This window comes from Fundulus heteroclitus, chromosome 22, assembly GCF_011125445.2.
Source record: "Fundulus heteroclitus isolate FHET01 chromosome 22, MU-UCD_Fhet_4.1, whole genome shotgun sequence".
In the NCBI taxonomy this organism is placed as follows: domain Eukaryota; kingdom Metazoa; phylum Chordata; class Actinopteri; order Cyprinodontiformes; family Fundulidae; genus Fundulus; species Fundulus heteroclitus.
The window spans coordinates 18,395,977-18,417,880 of NC_046382.1; the positions used below are offsets into that span (position 1 = coordinate 18,395,977).

At 41.4% G+C, this 21,904-nt stretch overlaps 2 protein-coding genes across 2 annotated transcripts; one reads left to right on the top strand and one right to left on the bottom strand.

The window, feature by feature from the left end:
• Positions 1-9,831: 9,831 nt before the first annotated feature.
• erlec1 (endoplasmic reticulum lectin 1) lies at positions 9,832-17,516 on the top strand. The gene is made up of 14 exons (XM_036126593.1): positions 9,832-10,157; positions 10,336-10,440; positions 11,652-11,732; positions 11,861-11,938; positions 12,663-12,726; positions 12,849-12,895; positions 12,992-13,215; positions 13,321-13,462; positions 13,540-13,701; positions 13,789-13,848; positions 14,945-15,069; positions 15,179-15,256; positions 15,364-15,439; positions 16,904-17,516. The coding sequence occupies exons 1-14, from the start codon at positions 9,975-9,977 to the stop codon at positions 16,973-16,975; spliced, it is 1,497 nt and encodes a 498-aa protein (XP_035982486.1). The 5' UTR covers positions 9,832-9,974; the 3' UTR covers positions 16,976-17,516.
• Positions 17,517-18,626: 1,110 nt separating this feature from the next.
• On the bottom strand, positions 18,627-21,552 carry gpr75 (G protein-coupled receptor 75). Its single transcript, XM_012859245.3, has 2 exons — positions 21,149-21,552; positions 18,627-20,819 (listed from the first exon to the last, which is right to left on the bottom strand). Exon 2 carries the CDS (start codon positions 20,711-20,713, stop codon positions 19,070-19,072), a length of 1,644 nt encoding a protein of 547 aa, XP_012714699.1. The 5' UTR covers positions 20,714-20,819; positions 21,149-21,552; the 3' UTR covers positions 18,627-19,069.
• Positions 21,553-21,904: the final 352 nt, after the last annotated feature.

Sequence of the window (21,904 nt, forward strand, 5' to 3'; positions counted from 1 at the left end):
AGCAGTACCTTAATCAATGGGCCTTTTCCAGAAAAGACAGCCAAAGACAAAAGTGCTTGATGAGGTGTAGCTTCTGTGGAAAGATAAAACAGAGTGGGGACACAAATTGACAGCAGTAATTGCCAATAACGCAAAAATGGCATGTAGCTGGATTAAAAAAAAGCAGGTTTTTACATCACAGTTTGTGAATGTGTAGGCTTAAACTAAACTGCTGATAACGTATTAGGGAAATGGATGAATGCTGCTAAATCATCATGCACCAAGGTTATACTATATGCTTGATTGTAAAATAAATTATTTCTATATGTGATTTGTGTTTTTTTCACCTGCTGTATTTTAACAAAATAATTTATTCATACATCCTTTCAGTGAGAGAAAAGATTACATGTGGCCACGGGAATTCACACTTGTATTTTTTACACCTCTGATTTATGCAGTACATTTCCTGCTGTTTCCTCCTGCCTTCATTTCTAAGCCTGTCTGACTATTTCCTGAGTCTTGTTCTGCATTCAGATTTTCACCTAAGTATTGAAAAGAACTGTAGAATTATTAGCCAAGCGGGTTGTCAACTATCTCAAAGCCTCTTATTGTTGCATGAGCAAATTAAATTTTTGGATCAGCCTTGTGGATGTGAAAAATGAGAAGAATATTCAATGAATGTGTCCATGTTCAATCGTTTAATTTCTTAGCTGCGTCAGAACAAAAAATAAATCTACTTACAAGAAACCAGCCAAGGTAAAACCTTGTCAAGTCAGAAACGACATATCAAAAGGCATTTATGCCCTATTTTGAGGTTAGTTAGGCTCATTTCTATGTTTGAACTTGAGGAACATAAAAAAGTTTATAGGAAAAAATCCAGTAGAAAGCTGCAGAGAACACAGTAGAAAGTTGCTGTAGAACAATAACATAATGTGTAGAATGCCAAACCTTAGCATCACTTAGTTGACGCCACATGGGCATCACTGATTACTCTGTCACTCTGGTGCGAGTAGGTATCACCCAAATTCTTTATATTAAGGAGTCATGAATTGATTGTGCTAGTATGACTTTTCTTTACATACTCGGTCTGTGTTTACCTCCACAGGATTTAATTGCACTACGTAAAGGAGCTTTCAGAACAGTATTTGGAGGATGCACAGTCTGCCACAGGACGCAAACTCTGTAAGTTTTATCACAACAATCCCTGAAAAGTCACTTGAAGATACATCCTCATGCTAAGGTTTGGAAGGGAAGTCACAATACTCAGATTGCAACAGCAACTAACATCTTCTTCACAATCACAATGGTCTGACTGTTGACTCCCTGGGTGAGTCTTGATCCCCGGAGTGGCTGTGCCTGAGTGGGAAGTGTATTCCTATAGAAATCAGAAGGTTTGAGGATTAAATTCTGTTCATCCTTTCACCAAAATACACCCATTCAACATTCCCCTTTAAAAAAAAGTTTTTTTTTGCCAAGAAAATAATCAATTTTGTGATTAATATTTCAAGGTGATGGGTTACAGATCCCCCATTGTCATCTATGTTTGGTAGTGCCTCCCTGTTTTAGAAGCTGTAACTTATAAGGCTATTTTTATTTTAGAAATGTGGATTTCATAACCAGCACTACTAATACTATGTGTCTGTAAACGCTATTGGCATTTGTTAATGTTTGCTAGTTCCAAGATTTGTGGATTTTCTGCTGGTAAAATCTGAATCAGTCTAAATGCCACATATTAGTGGACAATTTTAAGCAGCCACAATGCAAACTGAAGCATTTAGAAAAAACTGAAAACAAGTTACATTTGTGGGCTGATTGGCGACTCTGGAGTTTTGTTGGCAGCGCGCAAAATCTCCCCTTCTCAGCAGCGTATAGGGTGAGAAGCCAATCAGTCAGTCGTGAGGGGAGTCCAGGTAAAAGTTGCATCAGTCCAGTTTTTTTGTTTTGTTTTTGTTGTGGCCAAGTTTTTCCCCGCATGTGTCTTCTGTCTTCTCTCTGCCCCTGACTGGCCGGGCCCTTTTTTTTGGATACCGCAGGCAGGCGGAGTATCAGGTCAAAGCAGAAGAGAGAGCAGCACGGATCCTGCCAGTCATGCGGGGCCCAGAAGACGGAGCGGCCGAGCCCTGCAGAACCAACTGGCAGATGGCCGCCTCAGGATAATGACCAGGTGACATCTGCAAAGCGAACAAGCCATCAGGCCAACAGACCAGCCTTCCTCTCCACCGGGGAAGCTAAGCTGGCCTTTCTCCACCTACTCTACCTCCTCCTGTCGATCCCTCAGGTTACACCCACAACCCACGGAGCAAACCAGAACTTTATCGATTTACTAAGTTTCTCACCACCAAAATAAGTGTGAGAAAAAGTCCTGAAAAAGAAAACATTAACAGATTTAATGTGGGCGTTTGAGTTGAGTTTTATTCTATTCTTTGGAGAGTCCGCCTGCGACTAGACTGGGAGTAAATTTGTCTCCGAATCGTGTTTTTTTTCTTTCTTTCTGCAATGATTCAAAACTACTGAAGCCACAAAATATTGTCAAATAAGCCAAATTGAGGTAAGCGAGGTAACTTCATGATTAATTCCTGGGTGGATATTTTGTGAGTTTAAAGTAAAATAAAAATGTGGTTTCACTTTTCTTTGTGTATTTTTTGCTTACACAGTGGTTTTCTTTTTTTAAAGGCCAATCGAGGCTTGTCTAAAGAGTTGCGCATTGACAATGTGATGCCGCGCACAAAGGTCATCGTTTGACAGCACTAAGATCATGAAAAGGTCAGATTTCCCGTGCCATTTGGAGAGGAGGCAGCATGATGTCAAACTGCCAATATAATTTCAGCACGTCTTTTTCATTTGACTGTTAACACCATACACTGTTTGCTGAAAAGTTTACAATTACTGTACGAGCCGCCCCTGGCAAACCAAGGGTGAGAGTAAAGTTTGACAAAACTTTGGAAAGTAAAAAATAAATGAAAAAAAGCGTGCTTTTGAATGAGATTAACTCAAAATAATATTGGAGATCTGATGCAAAATAAGCAAAATAAAAGATATGGTTTCTTAGATTTGAAAGTATTTGGAAAGCCTTGAGGGAAACCTTGCATAACTTGACATGGAGGAAATGCAAGATTGGTCTTTTACAAAAATAAATAGACATGAACAAACTGGGGAACACTGAAAGTGATGTGCATCATGAAAAATATCCTTTGACAAGGTATGAGTGCTACTTTAGAAACAGAGTCTTTTTTTAATGAGTTAAATGTAGCATGCATTAATGTAAATGTGTTAGAGTGACTAGTGCTATGAATACTAAATGCAAGGTTTACCTATTGCTAAAATGTATAGGAATATGCAAACAACTTATGTTTGGTTCATTAGATTCGCTATGAATGGGAAAGGCGATAATGACCAAATGTGCTTTTTCAAACCATTAGCGTTTAAAAAGCAAGCATGATGAAAATGTAAGTGCAAATAGTGTTGCTAGTTTAATGCTTAACAAGAGTTCAGCCTTAGTGGAAGATTGATGTGGGAGGAGCTCAGAGCGGAGCAGATGAAAGGAGTCAGCCGAAGTGGTTTAGGCGCCTCCGTCTGGAAGATTTCTGGATATGTCCTACACAGAGCAGTCCTCAGGGCCATCCCAGGAGTCACTGGGAGACCTATTAATCCCTTCTGGCACGGGAACACCTTGGGATCCCCCACAATGAGCTGGAGACAGTCACCAGGCAGAGAATTGTTTCTGATATAATACCTTGCAAAAGATTCATACCGCCTTAACTTTTTTTACAGGTCAAATTTGATTAAGTATCTCTTCTAGGACTGTGCTATATTTAACTCCATTTGTCTTGGCATTAACTCTGATTGGTTTCTCTGTCCCTCCTAAAGAAAGCATTCCCATAGCCTTATGGTGCTACCACAATTTTTCAGTATAGTTAATGGTTTAGGGCTTTTTTTTTTTTTTGTAACACATAATGTTTTGTATGTGGTCCAAAAAGGCATTAATTACTACTTTTCCATAAACACTAGATTTGTGGAGTGCACAAAGGGTCTCACAAGTTGTGGATCCCAGAATGCCTCCAAAATTACCACAGGCTCTTAAGCTGTGGTAAGCTTTCTTGTAGCATGCTTTCTAGCCAGGTCCTTCAATTCAGGTGGATGGCCGTATCAGGGCAGGTTTTCAGTTGGGCTGTTTCCATTGTCGGATGCTGGACTGAAGAGAGCCACATGAGTTTTTTTATATGTTTTATATCCTACCCCTGCTTTAAACAACATTATGTTGTGTCCTTCATGATGCTGTTTGTTCATTTCTAAGAAAACCTCCGAGAGCCTTCACAGAACAGTCGCATTTGAACGTCAATTAAAATTACACTCAGGTGAACTCTGTTCAGAAATTAGTTGAATTCTGAAAGCAACTGGTTGCACTGGGGTTTTTTTATGGGTATCCGAGCAAAAGGGGGTGAATATTAATGCTTCCAACACTTTGAGACTTTTATTTGTTTAAACTTTGTGAAACACGAATGATGTATCTTCCATTAAAAGATGAAATGCTGCTTTGTATATCCATCCATCAGCTACTGTAAGCAGAAGCTGATGGATGGATGGATGGATGGATGGATGGATGGATGGATGGATGGATGGATGGATGGATGGATGGATGGATGGATGGATGGATAGATGGATAGATGGATGGATGGATGGATGGATGGATGGATGGATGGACGGACAGAGGGAGTCAGCTGGGACAGCTTGCTTTCTGCCCTCTTATCTTTAGCGACGATATCAAAGCACAAAGACCGAATCTTGGGTCTGTTTGTGCTAAAGGAGAAGCATTTTGCTTTGTCTCAGTCGTGTGATGCTTTGCACCTTGGCTATGTGACAGGCAATGAATTTATACATAGAATAAAAAAGATATAATTCCCACATTTCAGTCAGAAAAACACATCTGTCGCTAAAGATTTGTGCCAATGAAATCTTGTGACTGCATTCAAATGATGGCTCATTACGTGGGGATTCTTTGCATCAATTACCCAGCAGCACAGTCAAATATGAATCATGCAGCAACATTTTTTTCCTTTTTTTTTTTACTTCGACATGATACAAAGCTTAATAGAGACAGGAAAAGAGATATTTTCAATATAAATACAAATGTGGATGTTTGGTGACCGTTAAAGTTAATCATTAATTTGATTAATCTAAATATAATTCATAAAATCGTTATGTCTTTCAGTTACTTGTGCATGATCTATTTGCAGATCTGCAGATGTTAAACAAACATTCTCAGTTTCCATTGTCAACACTCTTCATCTCGCTCTGTTTTTGCTATTCACGATCACGCTGTGAAGAGACGCTAAATGACTTTCACTCTCAAAGTCTCCTGAGTCTCTCCAAGCTCTTTCAGATTACACACACTGCTTAGGATGCATTTTCAAGTTGTTAACCCACTTTCTGTTGGTGAGCGTTGAACAAAAGGACACTTCTGGGGTTTTACAGATTTTTTTTTTCAAGCTCGTCATTTTAAAGCTTGCTAAAACAGCTTTAAGCCTCAGACAAAGCGAAATGTGTGTGCCGAACCTTTCAATGGCTCCTTTTGAGAGTGGCCATGCGGGAACGGCTTCTTTGACTGGAAGGTCTTCAGTTTGTGGAAGAGAAGGTTGTGAATGTGTATTACATCAAAAACACCCCAACTTGGTATACATGGTAAAGCCTGTTGTACCTGCTAACATACCATCATGTGATAACCGCGATTACTTTTTGTGGAACTCACCAATAGATTATTTATAAGTGCAAAACCTCAGTCAGACAAAAACCAATACAACGTCTCATTACATTGCAGCGATGGGGACAGCAGATCCACAAGCATACTCTGCCTTGCAAAAGTATTCATGTCCACTGAACCTTTATTATTTCTGTTTGACGGAGCGACACGAAGCAGAGCATGATTGTGAGGTGGAATAACTACAATATATGTATCTAAAATTTGGCATATAGTTAAAACACCTCAAACTTTCACCTGCAAGTCTTATGGATTATTTCTTTACTGGCTTTGCTGACCTACGGACTGAAATTGTTGACCATTCTTGTTTTATGCAAAATAGCTCAAGCTTATGCCTTGCGCACACAACATCGATTCATTAAAAAAAAATAGGATTGCTTTACTGTGTCTGTTAACACAACAATGTTTTACTTGCAATCTCCTTGCACAGGACACTAGCAGAGATGTAAAAAACTATGAAATGTTCCAGCCAGGCCACTAGTTAATCAAGTGAGGCCAGGCCTCAGTTAATCAAAATTTGATTTGGATTTAAGTCTAGACTTTGATCGGGCCATTCCAGCACATGAATAGGCCTTGATCTAAATGAATCCACTGTGGCTCTGACTGCATGGTTAGTTTCACCCTGCTGGAAGGTGAATCCTCATCCCAGTCCAAACTCCTTTGTAGGTTTGTTGTACATTTGCCTCTATACATCTTCCCAACTTTGACCCGCTTCCCCTGATGATAAAAAAAACCAAAATAAAATCTTAACATAATACCGCCTCTACCATGTCTCACTGTGAAGTTGGTGCAGAATGCTCCTTTGCATGTAGGTCAAAGGGTTCAAGGACCTTCTCCTCCATATTTGATGTGTCTCTTTCATGGCTTGAGGTGAACTGGAAACAGGACTTCTTATGGCTTTCCTTTAACATCGATGTCCTTATTGCAATTGTTCTATAAGAAAAGATTTGAGGAGTGCATGAGCAATGATTATCCTGTTGACAAATTGTCCCACCTGAGCTGTAAATCTTTGGAGCTGCTCCAGAGCTACCATGGGCCGCTTGACAGAATCTCTGGTAAATGTTCTCCGTTCTTGGCTGTCACTTTGGGTAGATAGCCAGATCCTGATAGGTCTGTATAAGTTCTCCTTCTCTTTCCATTGTTTAAAGCTTAAATATCGTTTTACAACCTACAGCCGCTTTAAACTTAACAACTTTATCTGAGGCCTCTCTGCTGTGTTCCTTTGTCTTTGTGATGCTGGTTGTATATTACCGGTCTCTAACAAACCTCTGAGGTCTTCACAGAACAGCAGCATTTATAATTAGATTAAATTAGATTTTTGGAATTGAACCGAAGCACAGACAAGAGCTCGAAAGTCTGATGTTGATAAATGAAGACGATTTAATAAATCAAACAAGGCTTAAAAGATGCAGGGATACAGGAACCAGGAATTTTTGCTGGATAAAGACAGAGGACCTAACATTGACGGTGACAGAACTGGCTTAACTTATAACATTGATGAAATGAGTTGCAATTAAATGGGAGGAAAAGAGGGGGCAGTGAACTGGCAAGGCATAGGGAGAATAGAATCTAACAGGGAAACATGGGAATGGCCAGACATGAGGAAAAATCCTAAATTCTTAAAGGCGTTGCATGTCTCAGCCAAAAGGCTGTGTTGGTTGTAATCGTGTGTTAGGAGTACCAGGCTTAGATGGTTCTGCAAGAATCATCCATTCATATGTCAGTGGTTCACCAAAAGGGTGTTAAGGCCAATCTGTCAATAGTTTAGGTCATTCAGAGGAGGCTTTAGTAAAGCTGGTTTGGCTCTCACACCAGTTGTGCTTTAATGAAGCTACAATAATGGAAGGTGCTATAACATAAAAACTAAAATAAAACATGTGAACTATTTTTTTTTTAAATATGTGTAAGGTATTTATAGTACCTTGAGGAGTTTGCATGCTGTGAGTTACGGCTACAGCCTTTCTTAGGATTTATTGATATTTCATGTGATGGATCATCGTAAAGAAAGGCTATCAACACTTTTTACAAACAAACCAAAAAAAAACTGAAAAGTGTGCCCTGTTCAGTATTTATGTTGTAATGTATTCTGGTATCTGTTAGATTCAGTTCCTGTTTAGTTAGCTTTAAGGCTTGTTTTTCTTTAGCTTAACAAAAGAAGAGTCTAGTTGTCCACATTTTAAGTACTGAATATTATCTGACTGAGAATCTAAACCAACTTCACTTAAGCAAGATTTAAGGAGAATATCAAAAGAGTGATTCTATATTACTTAAACTGATAAATATCTGCAGGGTTGTGGAGTGTCTGTCAAAATGCTTAACCTCTTTTGAGGTTTACATGGTATTGTAATTGCTGCACAAACCTGAGGGGGAAAGAAAAAAAATGGAGAAATACTTGACATTATACAGATACATTTTGTTCAGTATTACTCAATGGCTCAACCATAATACATTCCAAAAAAAAAGCAGCTGCATAAAGTTTCAGTCAGAAAAATGCTGAAATAAATCATTTTTGACAAGGGAAATCGGTGCAACAGGTAGAGATGCTTCTCTCTGATCGATACCGCATGTCATTAGGAAAATCATGCCAAAAAGCAAACAGCATTGATTCGACGTCTGACTATTATATGTATATTTTTAGGTGACAGCCTTGGAGATATCTTAATATTTGCTCGAGTCGTTCAAATGCCAGGATCCATTTCTCACTGCTCCCTTTGGAATGATGTTATTATGGTTGGGGAGATGACAGTTGTATCAATTATGCATAAGGTGAAGGCGTATAGAAGGTATGCAAATCAAGTAAACCCTGTGGATATTAGTGAAATAAATGAGAATGCTCCTTTCAAATTGGTGGGTTCAAATTGCAGAAAACTATCTATCTATCTATCTATCTATCTATCTATCTATCTATCTATCTATCTATCTATCTATCTATCTATCTATCTATCTATCTATCTATCTATCTATCTATCTATCTATCTATCTATCTATCTATCTATCTATCTATCTATCTATCTATCTGTCTGTTAAAACATGTGTGAATATATTGTTATGCAGTGCTGAATTTTTGCAGAGAATAGATGATCTTGTTAAATGTTCTCTTGAATGTACCCTTCCCTTTGTGTCCGGCTCTCTTTTTGGTCCTCTCCTTCTTTGTTTTAAAATCTTTGCTGTAATCTTCCTTCTTTCTCTCCTGACTCACCAGCTGCCCATACTTGCATCAACAGCTCCACCAGCTGGTCAAAAAAAAAAAAAAGGAGCTGCTTTCAGATTTTGCACTGCACGTTTTCAGCCCATCTAAACACAGCATCTACTCACACGCTTGCGCCGAGAAACACGCATATTTCGTTTTTAATAGGTTCATAACTGAGTTGGAGGAAAGTAGAGGAAGAGGTTAAAGTATTCTTTGCCAAGATGCTGTTCAGCAACAGTTTAACTTGATCAACAGATTTTCAATTCCTAAACAAACTGCCTTCCCATTAAGAAGCGAGGCATCTTCCCATAATTTACTCCCAGTCTTCAGCTCAGAACAGGCATTTCAAAATCTTTCCTCTAGGAAGGCTGAGATGAATTAAGGACTTTACAGCGGTTAAAAGTAAACTTGAAAAGTGTTGTGTCTTTTATGCTTGACATTTAGGAAGTGACATTCTTAACACGTTTGTTTAAATATGATGCCATGAAATGCTTTCATTTGTATACATAAATGTTGAAATTATTATGTGAACCATATTGTGCATCATATGTACAATAAGACAACAGAAAGACACTGATTAAATTGATATTATAGTTTGGTATCTATTTAATCCAGAAAAGTTTGCTGTTTGCTCTCTTCTGAAACATATTCACAGAATTACATTATTTTTAACTAATATTTAATTTGTTTATCATTTTTGTTGGCTTGTCTTTGTGTTAGTGGGGTGGGTTAAATATATCCATTAATGTACCACGGCTGCTCTCTAATTTGTAGAATATATTTCCCTTGAGTGCACTTGAACTCTCTAAGAGCGTCCACGCTCCTGAGCCATTATGCAGTACCGCGCGTTGCCACCAGGGGGCAATGTTGTCACTTTGCAAAACGCAAAGGCGGAAACAGACGTGGCAGCTTTCACGTCACTTCCTGTATGTGGGGTAGTGTTGACATCCGCCTCACATTTGCCTATCCTTGCGTATGCCGAACCGGAGTGTCTTTTGAGTGGTTTATGCTGCAGGGGTTACCGGGGGAGCGAAGAGGCTTTCGGCGAACATGCGGAGGGGGCTGCGGGAAAAAAGCAGCCGGGCTGGAGAGGTGATGGCCGGGCTGCTGTGGCTCCTCCTCGGAGGACTGCTGGGGGTCTGCAGCGGAGTCTCTGCAAACAGAGGGGGGTATCCCACGTTTACAGATGAGATTCCTTTTAAAATCACCTGGCCGGGGGCTGAATTCAGACTGGTAGGAGCTTCTGCTTTATGACACTTTGTTTGAGAACTGCGAAATCCGGATAGTTCATGGACGTCACAAGTTTAGCCGGGTGGTAAACCTGAACCACAAAGTTATGGATCTCTTTGTGTACTCAACGTTATATGACGCTTTTTTTTTTTCTTTTTTTTTTTTTTACCCCGCTTTACAGCCAGATTCAGGCGCACTTTACAGCGAGGACGACTTTGTCATCATGACTACGACGGAAAAGGAGAAGTACAAATGTTTGCTGCCTTCACTGACCGCTGGCGAAGAGGTGAGCAGCGCTGGGCGGTGAACCCTTTTACTGTTTTATATTTAAATGCAGCGAGAAAGGTTTCCTTCATTATCAATTGATGCATTATTGGCCTGCCTTGTGACATACAGCGTTTAGTCGCCTGTTAAGGGAGTCTTGGAAGTTTTGCAGATGTTAAAGCAACCTTTATAAGCCTTTGGTTTTTCCATGAAATTCTCCAAAACAGTCTGACCACGAATAAAACAGGACCAGTTTCACCTTGTGTGTCTTCCTTGAACACATGGACACTAAGCAATGACAAAGAGTGATGACTCGGAGCAAAGCTGGATACGGTATGTAAACCTGTATCCTGTTTCCTCCTGTAAGTTCTCTGAGCTGTTCGCTCTAATGGAGGAGATTTGAACCAATCAGTGAAAAAAGACGTCTTGATTTGCAGAGCTGTTTGCATACAGAAACAAGCAGAAGGAAAAGAAAACGAACAACTATGAAAAGTACAGAAACGTGTGACAGAAGTAAAGATTCTGAAATCTTTATAAGAGAGTTAAAACAAAAAAATAAATGAGCTTTACCGATTCAAGCTAAGATCTACGCTTAATTAATTCAAACAAATGCTGTAAAGGTTAATTGTTCATGTCAATAAAACAAAATATATAAAATCAATATTGTGGAATTTATTTTTTCCTCGCATGAAACTCTGTTTATCAAACTGTTTAAAGTTTGTGCACATTAGTGAACAGATGCATTTCTATTGTTTGATTATTCCAAAGAGTTCCCAATCCGACTGAAAGGCGGTTCCTGATTTAAACCGACATAAATGCAGTGACTTTTATGTCATTTAAGAAAAGATAAGAATCACCACTCTGCTTTTTCATTCTCCATACTGGCTCTTTTTCGCTTTCACACTTGAAGGCGTGTGACATCTTTTATTGAAGTAGTTCAAACTTTTTGTCAACTGCTTTGATCAGTGATGGTGAAAGGTTTCTTGTTAAGTAAATTTCCAATTCACATCATTTATACACAACGCTCATTTTTGTCGGGCATGAATGAATTGGCAAAGTTACAAGTCCGACACTGAATCTGCAGCTAAAATCGCATCAAACTAAATCAGAAAAGCTCCATGTAGCAGCAATCATGTTGTGCCAATATAAGATGGAAACCTGTTCGATGATCGTTTGTCTTACTCATTAAATTGCTGCCGTGTTGAAAGTCTAATTTAATCCTTCGTGACGCAGGATGAAAATAAGGGGTACGGCGGTCCCAGTCCAGGCGAACTTCTGGATCCGCTGTTCAAACGAAGCAGCTGCTCCTACAGGGTGAGACGTGAAACTGTGTTCAGTTAAAGTTCACGCAACGTTAGCAGACCATGACAGAAAAGCATTTTTTGGTTTTTTTTGCTGGGAGGAGTGTTGAAGGAATGAAAGGCTCATGTAAAACTTTGCAGATCGAGTCTTACTGGACATACGAGGTGTGCCATGGGAAGCACGTCAGGCAGTATCACGAGGAGAAGGAGACGGGGCAGGTCAGTGGGTCAAAAGCACTGAGCTTTATTATACAATGGAGTGCTGATTTTGCCGAAAAACTGAAGTCACTGGCCGCCATCTTGCTACTCCCTACTCTCACAGAATCCCATAGGATTTGGTTGCAACAACAAGCAGTTTTCTGGCTGAGTGAAAACGTTTCACAGGTAATTCTACAGTCAGTGGATGTACTAACACTATCAACTACTAGGAAATGATGTGCTGAAATATTTTACATGTTATTCATATTAAATATACATATATGTAAATTATGTATTTGTATATTGTTATTTATATATATATATATATATATATATATATATATATATATATATATATATATATATATATATATATATATATATATATACTTAAATAAATAAAATGCTAAATATTTCAGCACATGACTTTCTCAGTACTTGATAGTTTTAGAGCATAACATAAAAGTATATGGCATTTGACACTTTAAAAGTTTTAAGCCCCCCCCCCCCCGAACATGAGAAAATCCTCGTTATTCGATGCTGTAGCGCACATATTCCTTAGTTACTGGGGGGAAATAGGGAGTACCAATATGGCGGCTGGTGGCTTCAAAGTGACTCGTTCTAACAGCGGGATATTAGCACTCCAGTGTATAATATAGCTCAGTGGTCAAGAGATTAACGATCAGACGACATAAATGAGAAGCTAGCAGATGTGCCCTAAAGGTTATCATCCGTCCTTCCACAGAAGATCAATGTCCAGGAGTATTACCTTGGCGATATGGCTCAGAGGAGTCAATCAGCTGATACAGGTAACTCCCCCCCCCAAAAAAAAAATTGTGTCTGATATCCTGTTATTGCTCGTTAAAGTAATGAGCTAAGATTTATTTATGACCTACCTATGAGTTGTGACTGACCTTTTTTCTTATGTTAGATCAAGCTGAAGAGAGAGAAAATGCCAAAGCGGCTCCACTAAAAGAAGTAAGTACCTCGCTGATACTTAGCCACACAAAGTTGCCAGGCAGGTTCTTTCTCACGTTTGTTTCTTCCATTTCATTTCCCCCGCCCGGTGTTCAGGTGCCGACTAAAAACATCGAAGGTCAGCTGACCCCGTACTACGCCGTGGAAATGGGAAACGGGACTCCGTGCACGCTGAAGCAGAACCTGCCGCGCTCCACCTCCGTGTTATACGTCTGCCACCCGGAAGCCAAGCACGAGATCCTGTCCATCGCCGAGGTCACCACCTGCGAGTACGAGGTGGTGGTGCTGACGCCTCTGCTGTGCGCGCACCCAAAATACAGGTAGGGCTTTTCAAAGAAAGCGACTATTTTAGAAACGCTCGCTGTATGGCTGCGGCGTTCCTCTGGATCGAGGTCGGCGTTTCCCAACTCCGTCCATGTCTCCAGGTTCAAGGCCTCCCCAGTGAACGCCATCTTCTGCCAAGCTCTGGAGGGCTCGCCGCTTCAACCTCAGCGGCTCTCGCAGCTGGACAAAGAGCAAGAAGAGCTGCTTAGGCCTCCTTTTAGCACCAACACCGACGCCAGAGAGGTGAGTGGGTCAAAGAATGGGAAAGAAACGCTCCTTATTTACAGAACCGAATCACGTTTTTGCCCTTGTTGTCGCAGGAGGAGGTGTCCCCAGTCAGAGAGGAAGCTTTCAGCTCCACTCACAAACCCATGAGCGTAGGAGGGCAGATTCAGGTCACAGTGGGCACGACACACATCTCCCGTTTGACAGACGACCAGCTGATCAAGGAGTTCCTCAGCGGCTCGTATTGTCTGCAGGGGGTGAGGCCTGTTTGCATCTAACACATGAAGATCATTTCTCAAACTAGTCCGGGGTCCTTATTCATGTTCGGTGTGTGTGTGTTTCAGGGCGTGGGCTGGTGGAAATATGAATTCTGTTACGGAAAGCACGTCCATCAGTACCATGAGGTAAGACTACTTGAGAAAAAAAATAATCGTCTCAATCTGAGCTATTTTCAGCATCAGTGAGGTGTTTAAAATGGAGTCAGAGGAAACACGATCGTTTGATTTTAAATAGCTTATTGCATTAAACGTTTGAGATATGTTTGTAGATCATTAGTGCTTGGAGAAAGCAAGAGTTTAAGTAGATAACAGGAAGGCGATGTTACCCTCTTTCATCCTTTTGAGGTATTACTGCTGCCTGTCATGGAGCTGGGAATAAATATGCAGATTTCTTTTTTTGTAATGCGAGTCATGCTAACTCTTATTAGTAGTAATAGGTGAGTGAAACGCAGTCTTTATCATAATAAGATGCCCAAAAAAAGCATTAATCTTTATGGTTTTATTTTAAAATAGTAGTACTCTCCTTTTTTTTTTTTTTCCAAATTGCTCTCTCATACATACATGGTCTCTGATCCTTATATGACCCAGAATGCTGGCGATAAATGTTTTTTTGTTTTTTTTCTCATATCTTCTTGTGTTACAGTTGTTAAGACATTAGAGTAGAATAAAATCTGTACTGGCAGGTCAAAGCTTTACAAAACTGGATACCGTTAATCCGCTTTAAGATTCTGATGGTGCGTCTCCTTCCACTAAATCTAGACTAGGGAAGGACCAGTCAAACACTCGGAGATCAAAGTCGGGTAGTTGGCTCTGATCGGTGGATCAGCAGGTGAAATAGTAAAAAAAATAAAAAATGTTTTGTACATTAAAAGCAATAAAACATTTCATAGATAATGGGGATAATCTTTTGATTCCCCTCAATTTATGTTAACTCAAAACTGATTTTTCTGTATGTTTTATAATCCTTCAAAGAAAAAAAACACTATTTCCCAAACCAGTTGGTCGACCCTCAAACAAAACCAGAAATCAGTTTTGCCTAATTAAGAACTCCAGAAGATCAGAACATTTGTAGTTGAAAGGCTTCATCAGTCAGGGTTTTTTTTCTCCAAGACACTTAAATATTCTCTTCATAAGAAGTAATTTTTCTTGGTCGGCTGTATTGTGATTAGTAGTTCTTTGGTCGCGTTTGTTCTGAGTTTTGAAATGCCTCTCTGTGTCCCAGGACAAAGAGCAAGGCAAGAACATTGTCGTGGTGGGGAACTGGAATGCGGAGGAGCACATTGAGTGGGCGAAGAAGAACGTCGCCCGATCCTACCAGCTCAAACACGACGGAGCACAGAAAGTCAAGTAGGCCTTTAGATTAGCTCTAAATGACCCAGAATCCAAGTTTCTTTGGATTTAATGTTAACTTTTCTCCGTTTTTTTTTTTTTTCCACTTGTCTTTGCACCATTTTAGGGTAGTTTCCCACTTTTATGGACACGGGGATTTATGTGATCTGACAGGAAAGCCCAGACAGGTCATCGTGAAGCTCAAGTAAGTCAAGAATCTCTAGCGTGAAAGAATAATAACGCCATAAAGCATCAACACGACTCACTTAATGTGTTAATGTTTGCATTAACTTGTGATTTTCTCTCTGTCAGGTGTAAAGAATCTGAGTCTCCACATGCCGTCACCGTCTACATGTTGGAACCTCAGACTTGTCAATATGTGCTTGGGGTAAGATTGCTTGTTGCCATCGTTACTTATACAAAGGACATGGGTGGCTGCATGTCTTACTGCCCCTTCTATAAGAGACTTGTTTGGTCTCTTATAGAGGTGGTGCAGTCAAGCTAGATGCTTCCTGGATAGGGCAGAAGGACTCACAACTCCTGTGCTGGCCTCCCTGCATTGACTCCTTGGGAACTTGAGATATACATTTTAAATCTTGGTTTTAAACTTCATGTCACCTCTGGACCTTTTGGAGCCTCTGGCTCAATCTAGGACTCTTGAGATCTCCCAGTCAAATGCTGTTGGTGGTACCATGAACCCGTTTCAAAACCCGTGGAGGTGGAGCTTTTCAGGCAGTGGCTCCCAAGCGTTGGAACGCTGTCCCTACACTCCAGACTCTTTTTTTTTTTTTTTTTTTTTTTTTTTTTTAGAAACAACTACAGACATTTTTATTCAGACACACCTTGATGTGTTTGCTGTTTTAAGTGATTTGTTCTTTGTGAAGCACTTTGTGGGTTTTATGTCTTCGAAAGAAGCTGTAGAAATAAAGTTTTACCTTAGTTTTACTATCAGAGGAGAGTCAAGATCATAAGTTTCTTCCACCGTTATAGTTTTAGTGAGAAGCCTAAATTTTTGGGAACCATTGCCTTGTTGTTCCTCTGCAGCGCCTTTTTAAATAAGGAAATGTGGCCACAACAACATAGGGCTAATTCCTGTTTTTGTAACATAATTTTAGCCAATTAAAATTCCTGTTTAAGAAGAACATTTTTCAGATAGTCTTCTAGCCTTCCTGCCTTAAGTAGTTATTAATCATTTATTTTAGGGGCAGAGGCGACACCAGGCCACGTTTGAGAGAACTGTTGCTGTAAAACAAGGTTTCACTGATTCAAAACCAGGCAAACTAACATGGAGTTGAAATGTTAAATTTTCCTCTTCATCTTATGTTGTCGGTTAGTACGTTTCGTACAGCTAGCGTTACTGAATCAGCGGCCTACGTGTGTTTACCTTAGAGAGCATAATATCCCAAACATACAGGCAGGCAGTAATTTAAGGGAAAATCCATCAGAGCTGTTGTACTTTTTTTTTTTCATTATTATAGATATCTTAATAGAAATCTTTTGATTTTCACCTCCTCACATTAATCATAATGAAAACCTGTGTGCAGATAAACACAATCACATTTGTGTTGATATGAAAAAAACAAAATGATAAGTTAGCCACAAGTAATAGCGAAGTTAGCTATTTTGTATGAAACTATAAACAAAACAAAAGTGGTGGGTTTTGGCACTGCAGCCGATTTGTTAATTTTAAGCCATTTTCCTTCAGCACAGTGAATGGGGGTTATATATTGTATTTGCTGGATTAGTGACCATTACCAAATAGTAAACAACACACTATATAAGAAAGGTGGTTTTGTCTAGTTAAATCTCCCCTGAGACTGACATCTGCTTGTTTCGTTAATCTTTTGCTTAGGTTGAGTCTCCGGTTATATGCAGGATTCTCGACACGGCTGATGAACAGGGACTCCTGTCAATCCCCAGCTAAGCTGAGACGATCCTGCGGCAGAAGTGATGCATGGAGGATGAGAGGACAGTTGTTGAACAGCCGTGCATCTGGCGAAAGAAGAGACTTTCATTGTTGTGCTAAAAGCCAACCTGATCGTTTGGCTGGACTCCACGGAGCGCCGGCCCAGTCCAGGCGCCGCGTGCAACGCGCGACGTGACTTCAGCTGAATGTTAATGTGTGAAAAGGGGCTCGCGCCTCGCCCAAAGGACGTTGGATATAATTCCTGAACTTCATATCTATGCTTTTCTTCAAGTTGGTTAATTGCAAACAAGACATGATGAGTCAGGGGATTTTTTTTTCTTCTTTTTTTTTTTTATCATTCAGGGGAATCAGCTCAGTTCACTGTGGTTTTATTTTCTCTGCTGTCTGCATTTGTGTGTTTGAGAGATTTTAAAATGAATAGCTACTTCGCAGTAGCTGTTTACGCTTGTAGACTTAAAAAAATAAAATGCGAGTTTCATTTTTGCAGCAGGATACGAAAGAGGATTAGGGCCACTCAAAAAAAAAAATTTATTCTGACTTTTTTTTTTTTTTTTAGAATTCTGAGATTAAAGTCACAAGTCTGAGGAAAAAAAAGTCAGAATTCTGAGATTAAAGTCAGAATTCTGAGATTAAAGTCACAAATCTGAGGAAAAAAAAGTCAGAATTCTGAGATTAAAGTCAGAATTCTGAGATTAAAGTCAGAATTCTGAGATTAAAGTCACAAGTCTGAGGAAAAAAAAGTCAGAATTCTGAAATTTTTTTCTCAGGATTCTGACTTTTTTTCTCATGATTCTGACTTTTTTTCTCATGATTCTGACTTTTTTTCTCATGATTCTGACTTTTTTTCTCATGATTCTGACTTTAATCTCAGAATTCTGAGAACAAATTCAGAATTCTGACTTTAATCTCAGAATTCTGAGAACAAATTCAGAATTCTGACTTTAATCTCAGAATTCTGAGAAAAAAGTCAGAATTGAGTAGACTTTTTTTTTTGAGTGGCCCTAATCCTCTTCCATAGCAGGAAGAGTGAGTGCGGTGCCAATTTGCAGAGTGAGTGTAAACGATGCATGAGAGTTTGACGTGGAAAAAAAGGATAATGTTTCATAGAAAATAAATAAATAAAAACATTTGAAGAATGTACTAAATGTATGTTGGATTAAAGGATTTCTGTGGTTTTATAAAAAAAAAATGCACACTGGTGAATCTTATCGCTGCTGTATGACGGTGTAAAAACAAATACATTTGCTGCAGAAAAATAAAATGACACGAGGGTTCATTTGTTGGCAAGAGATTACTTGGTGTATCAAATCAGAGTACACACATCTGGTTTATTTTCTTTATGGACCAATGAAGTTCTCATGCTAAGTTACAGGCCACTAGAGGGTGCTGGTGTTCTGTGAATTGTAATCACCATTTTATTCCGATTTTCGCAGGTACACCAGATAGGACATGCTTACCATCACTGTCTAGTGGATGAAAATGTCGTAACAGTATAAGCAGCCATTACTTTATTTTGTGTTAGTGGAAATATAGAGAAATCCCGATACAAGTTGAGAGGGAAAGTTCCATCTTTTCAAAATCATAAATGTAACGTGCTAAATTTAACAAAGAAACAGAAGGGGGGGGAAAAAAAGTCAAACCACAGATCTGAAGTGATTGCTAACCATTTATTGGGGTTAAAAAGTCTATGATGTTCACAAATACATTTTCTTAAGCAAAGAGTCCGACAAGGTGCAAAAACATGCCACTGACAGTTGTGTGGACTTGTGCGGGGTGTGTTGGTAGCCTGGTGTTGCAGCAGTCCAATCAGCTGCCGTCTTTGGCTGTGCTCAAACTAAAACCTTTAGCTTTGTGGGTTATAACTGCACATGCGTGCACAGCAGCGTCTGTTCGAGCAAAACTCTGACACTGAACTAATAGAGTGCTTTCTTCTTCTTCGTAGGATCAGTGGGCAAAGCTTAGAATTCTCACAAACCGCAGCAGAAGAAAAATAAAGTTACTGGTTTCTAAACGCGTCAAACGGGCCATGTTGTCTTTTGATTCACGTGGGGTTTAAAGCCGCAGCGAAACTCCCCAAAAACACTCCAGCGGTCAAACTGAGGGAATGGGAATCTGGTGTGCTGAGGTGCTGTCGAAGTCTTGCAGGGCGTCTTGGTGAGTGTGGTAGTGCATGGCCACGTACGACTTGACGAAAGCAAACGTCTGGGAGCCGACAGGCTGCAGGCTGGTGGGGGAACTGGGCCCTGCCGAGGGGCTGCTGTTGTATATGCTGTAGTACGGCTCGATGCGGGTGTTCATCGGCGTAGACGTGCTTGGGAGGCGAGGCTTCCGCGCCCCGGTGGCCCTCGGGCTACTGTCACACTCCCTGGAGCGACTGGGCCCGCACGCCTGGTCCACCAGCCTCCTGGGCGGCTTCGGCGAAAGCACGTACGCCGAGTTGGTTTCGTGGTGGGAGGATTTGTTGCGATTGACTTCCAGGCTGCCCTTGCCCATTGCGTGGAGTCGAGTCTTTTGCTTGCAGCAGAGGATGCCCAGTGCCGCCCACTGAACACAGCAGAGCACGCGGCGGCGCAGGCCTGCGCTGTTGCGCGAGTACACGAAGGGGTTGATGCCCGATTTGAGAAAAATGAGCACAAATCCGCACAGCTCGAACTGGTAGTGGGTAAAGTTGCTTTTTGGTGACAGAACGTCCTGCGCCAGTGAAACCCCCATCGGCAAGCAGCAAAGCAGGACGGAGAAGACAATCACCACACAGGTGACAACTGCCTTTGAGTCTTTGGCTGTGGCTAGGTTGACAGAGGAGACCATCTGACAGCAGGTGGCTCCTTGGGCCGCTCCTGGGACTACAGGCTGGCCGATCCTGTTTGCATAAGCGTGCGTCTGTACGTTCTGCAGCTTGTTGTACGTTTGGTTGCGGTACAAAGGAGGGCCTTGAACGGCACACTGCATGCTCTCAAAGCCCGCCGCAATCAGAGGCGCAGGCTGGGGCGGGCACGTGGCATCCACGCTGATGATGGGACATTTCCTCACTTGTGCGTTTTTCTTCAACGTCCTAGCGATCATCAGGTAGGACACGGAGACGACGGAGACGCAGAACGCAAAGTCCGCCAGGTAGACGTACAGCACGACCCTGGCCTGCCCGCTTCCGAGTCCAAAGTGTGGCAAGCAGGGGCCGTCTCGGCGCGGGTACGCCCGCATGGTGAGGAGAGCGGCCATGGTGAAGCTGGAGGTCCACAGGAGGGCGGTGAGGGCCAGCGTGCAGAGGAAGGAGGCGGTGCGGTTGGGCTGCTGGCCCAGAACCATGCGGAGCCTGTGCAGGGCGATCACTGCCACCGTCTCCAGGGACATGATGATGAAGCCCGAGCTGGTCAGGTGGAAGGCGAAGCAGAAGCTCTTGGACACGCCGTCGCCCGCGCCCGCGTCCAGGAAGAGCACCAGCGCGAACATGGGGGCCGTCACGCAGCAGATGAACAGGTCGCAGAAGGACAGGTTGAGGATCATGAAGTCGAAGTTGGTGCGGAACTTGCGAAAGGCCGGGTCGAAGAAGGACAGGAACACCACGAGGTTGCCGTACGAGCCCAGGAAGAAGATGAAGACGAGGAGCAGGGAGCAAAAGGTCAAGGTGGCGGTGTGGATCACGGCCCAACCTGAAGGCGCCTGTATGCCCCCGGTGCCGTTGAAGCTCGGCTGTCTCGGCATATCCACCAGGTCCGATGGCGAGAGAGTGTTGTTCATTGTATTGTCGGCTGCTTACATGGATTCCACCGTCATCGGGTTCAGCAGTATCCCTCCACATGCAAGGAGAACGTGATGATCTCAGTGTCTGAGTCTTTTAATTTCCCTAAAAAAAAAAAAAAAAGAGAGAGAGAGAGAATAAGACAGCAATTAGTTTTTGTTCTGTAGATCTCACTGCTCCTGCATTAAATAGCTTTATATGGCTACCTTACAATTCATTTCAAAACGACATAGCTTTCATAAAGGCCTACGTATCTGTATGTTCTGCAGATTACAATGCATGACTGATTCTGGACAATTATAAGATACCCAAGATGCCCCCCCCCCCCCCAAACAGTCTGCTGTAAAACAAATAATACATGCACATCATCTCTGTATTCCTGACGGATGGCAATTATTTACCGTCTGATGCCTCACGTCTGCAAATATAATAACCTGTAATCGATCGCGGCTCCGTCATCCTCGGATTACAGCTTTTCTCCCCCTTTTCACAGCAGCACGGCAGTAAGTGAAGGCACCGCTGCTACAAGACGAAAGAGAAAGATGTCCTCGGCAGCTCACGCACGGCGCCGCAGCATGCTGGCAAAACGCGCGTCTCCCGAAGCGTCTGCAGAAATGTCGGGGAAATAAATCAGCAAGCGGTGCTCTGGACGGCGGCAGAGTCGCTTTTCCCGACGATACGGGCGCATCCGTCCATTCCCTCCCAGGCACGACAGCCGCTGGACGTGCGTTGAAAAATGAGCATGAAGTCACCGTCTACGTGTCTGGGCATGAGCATAACCCACTGCATCCGAAGGGTCCGTCCGGGAAAAAAAAAAAAAAAAAGCGACTGCTTCATCCAAAACGGTAACAGAGAAAAAGAAGAGATAAAAAAAAATACCTCAATCTCATCTTAATGAAATAAGAAAAATGATCGCCCACATTAACCTATTTAAGATGACCAGAATGTTTATTTTTAATGCCAATGGTTAATTGACGCAAATGCTTCACGGCGCCAGAAATGTTTGGCTTTCATACAATATTATCTGCTATGCTTGGAAAGAATCGTGCATCTCTATAAATTACAGCATCATCAAAGACTTCGTCTGGGATAGATTTGGTAATATTATTTAATTATGATTAACACGCGGCTCCTACTGCTAATGCGTATTACACGAGTAAATAAAATGGCCAAGTGTGAGGCACAAAGGG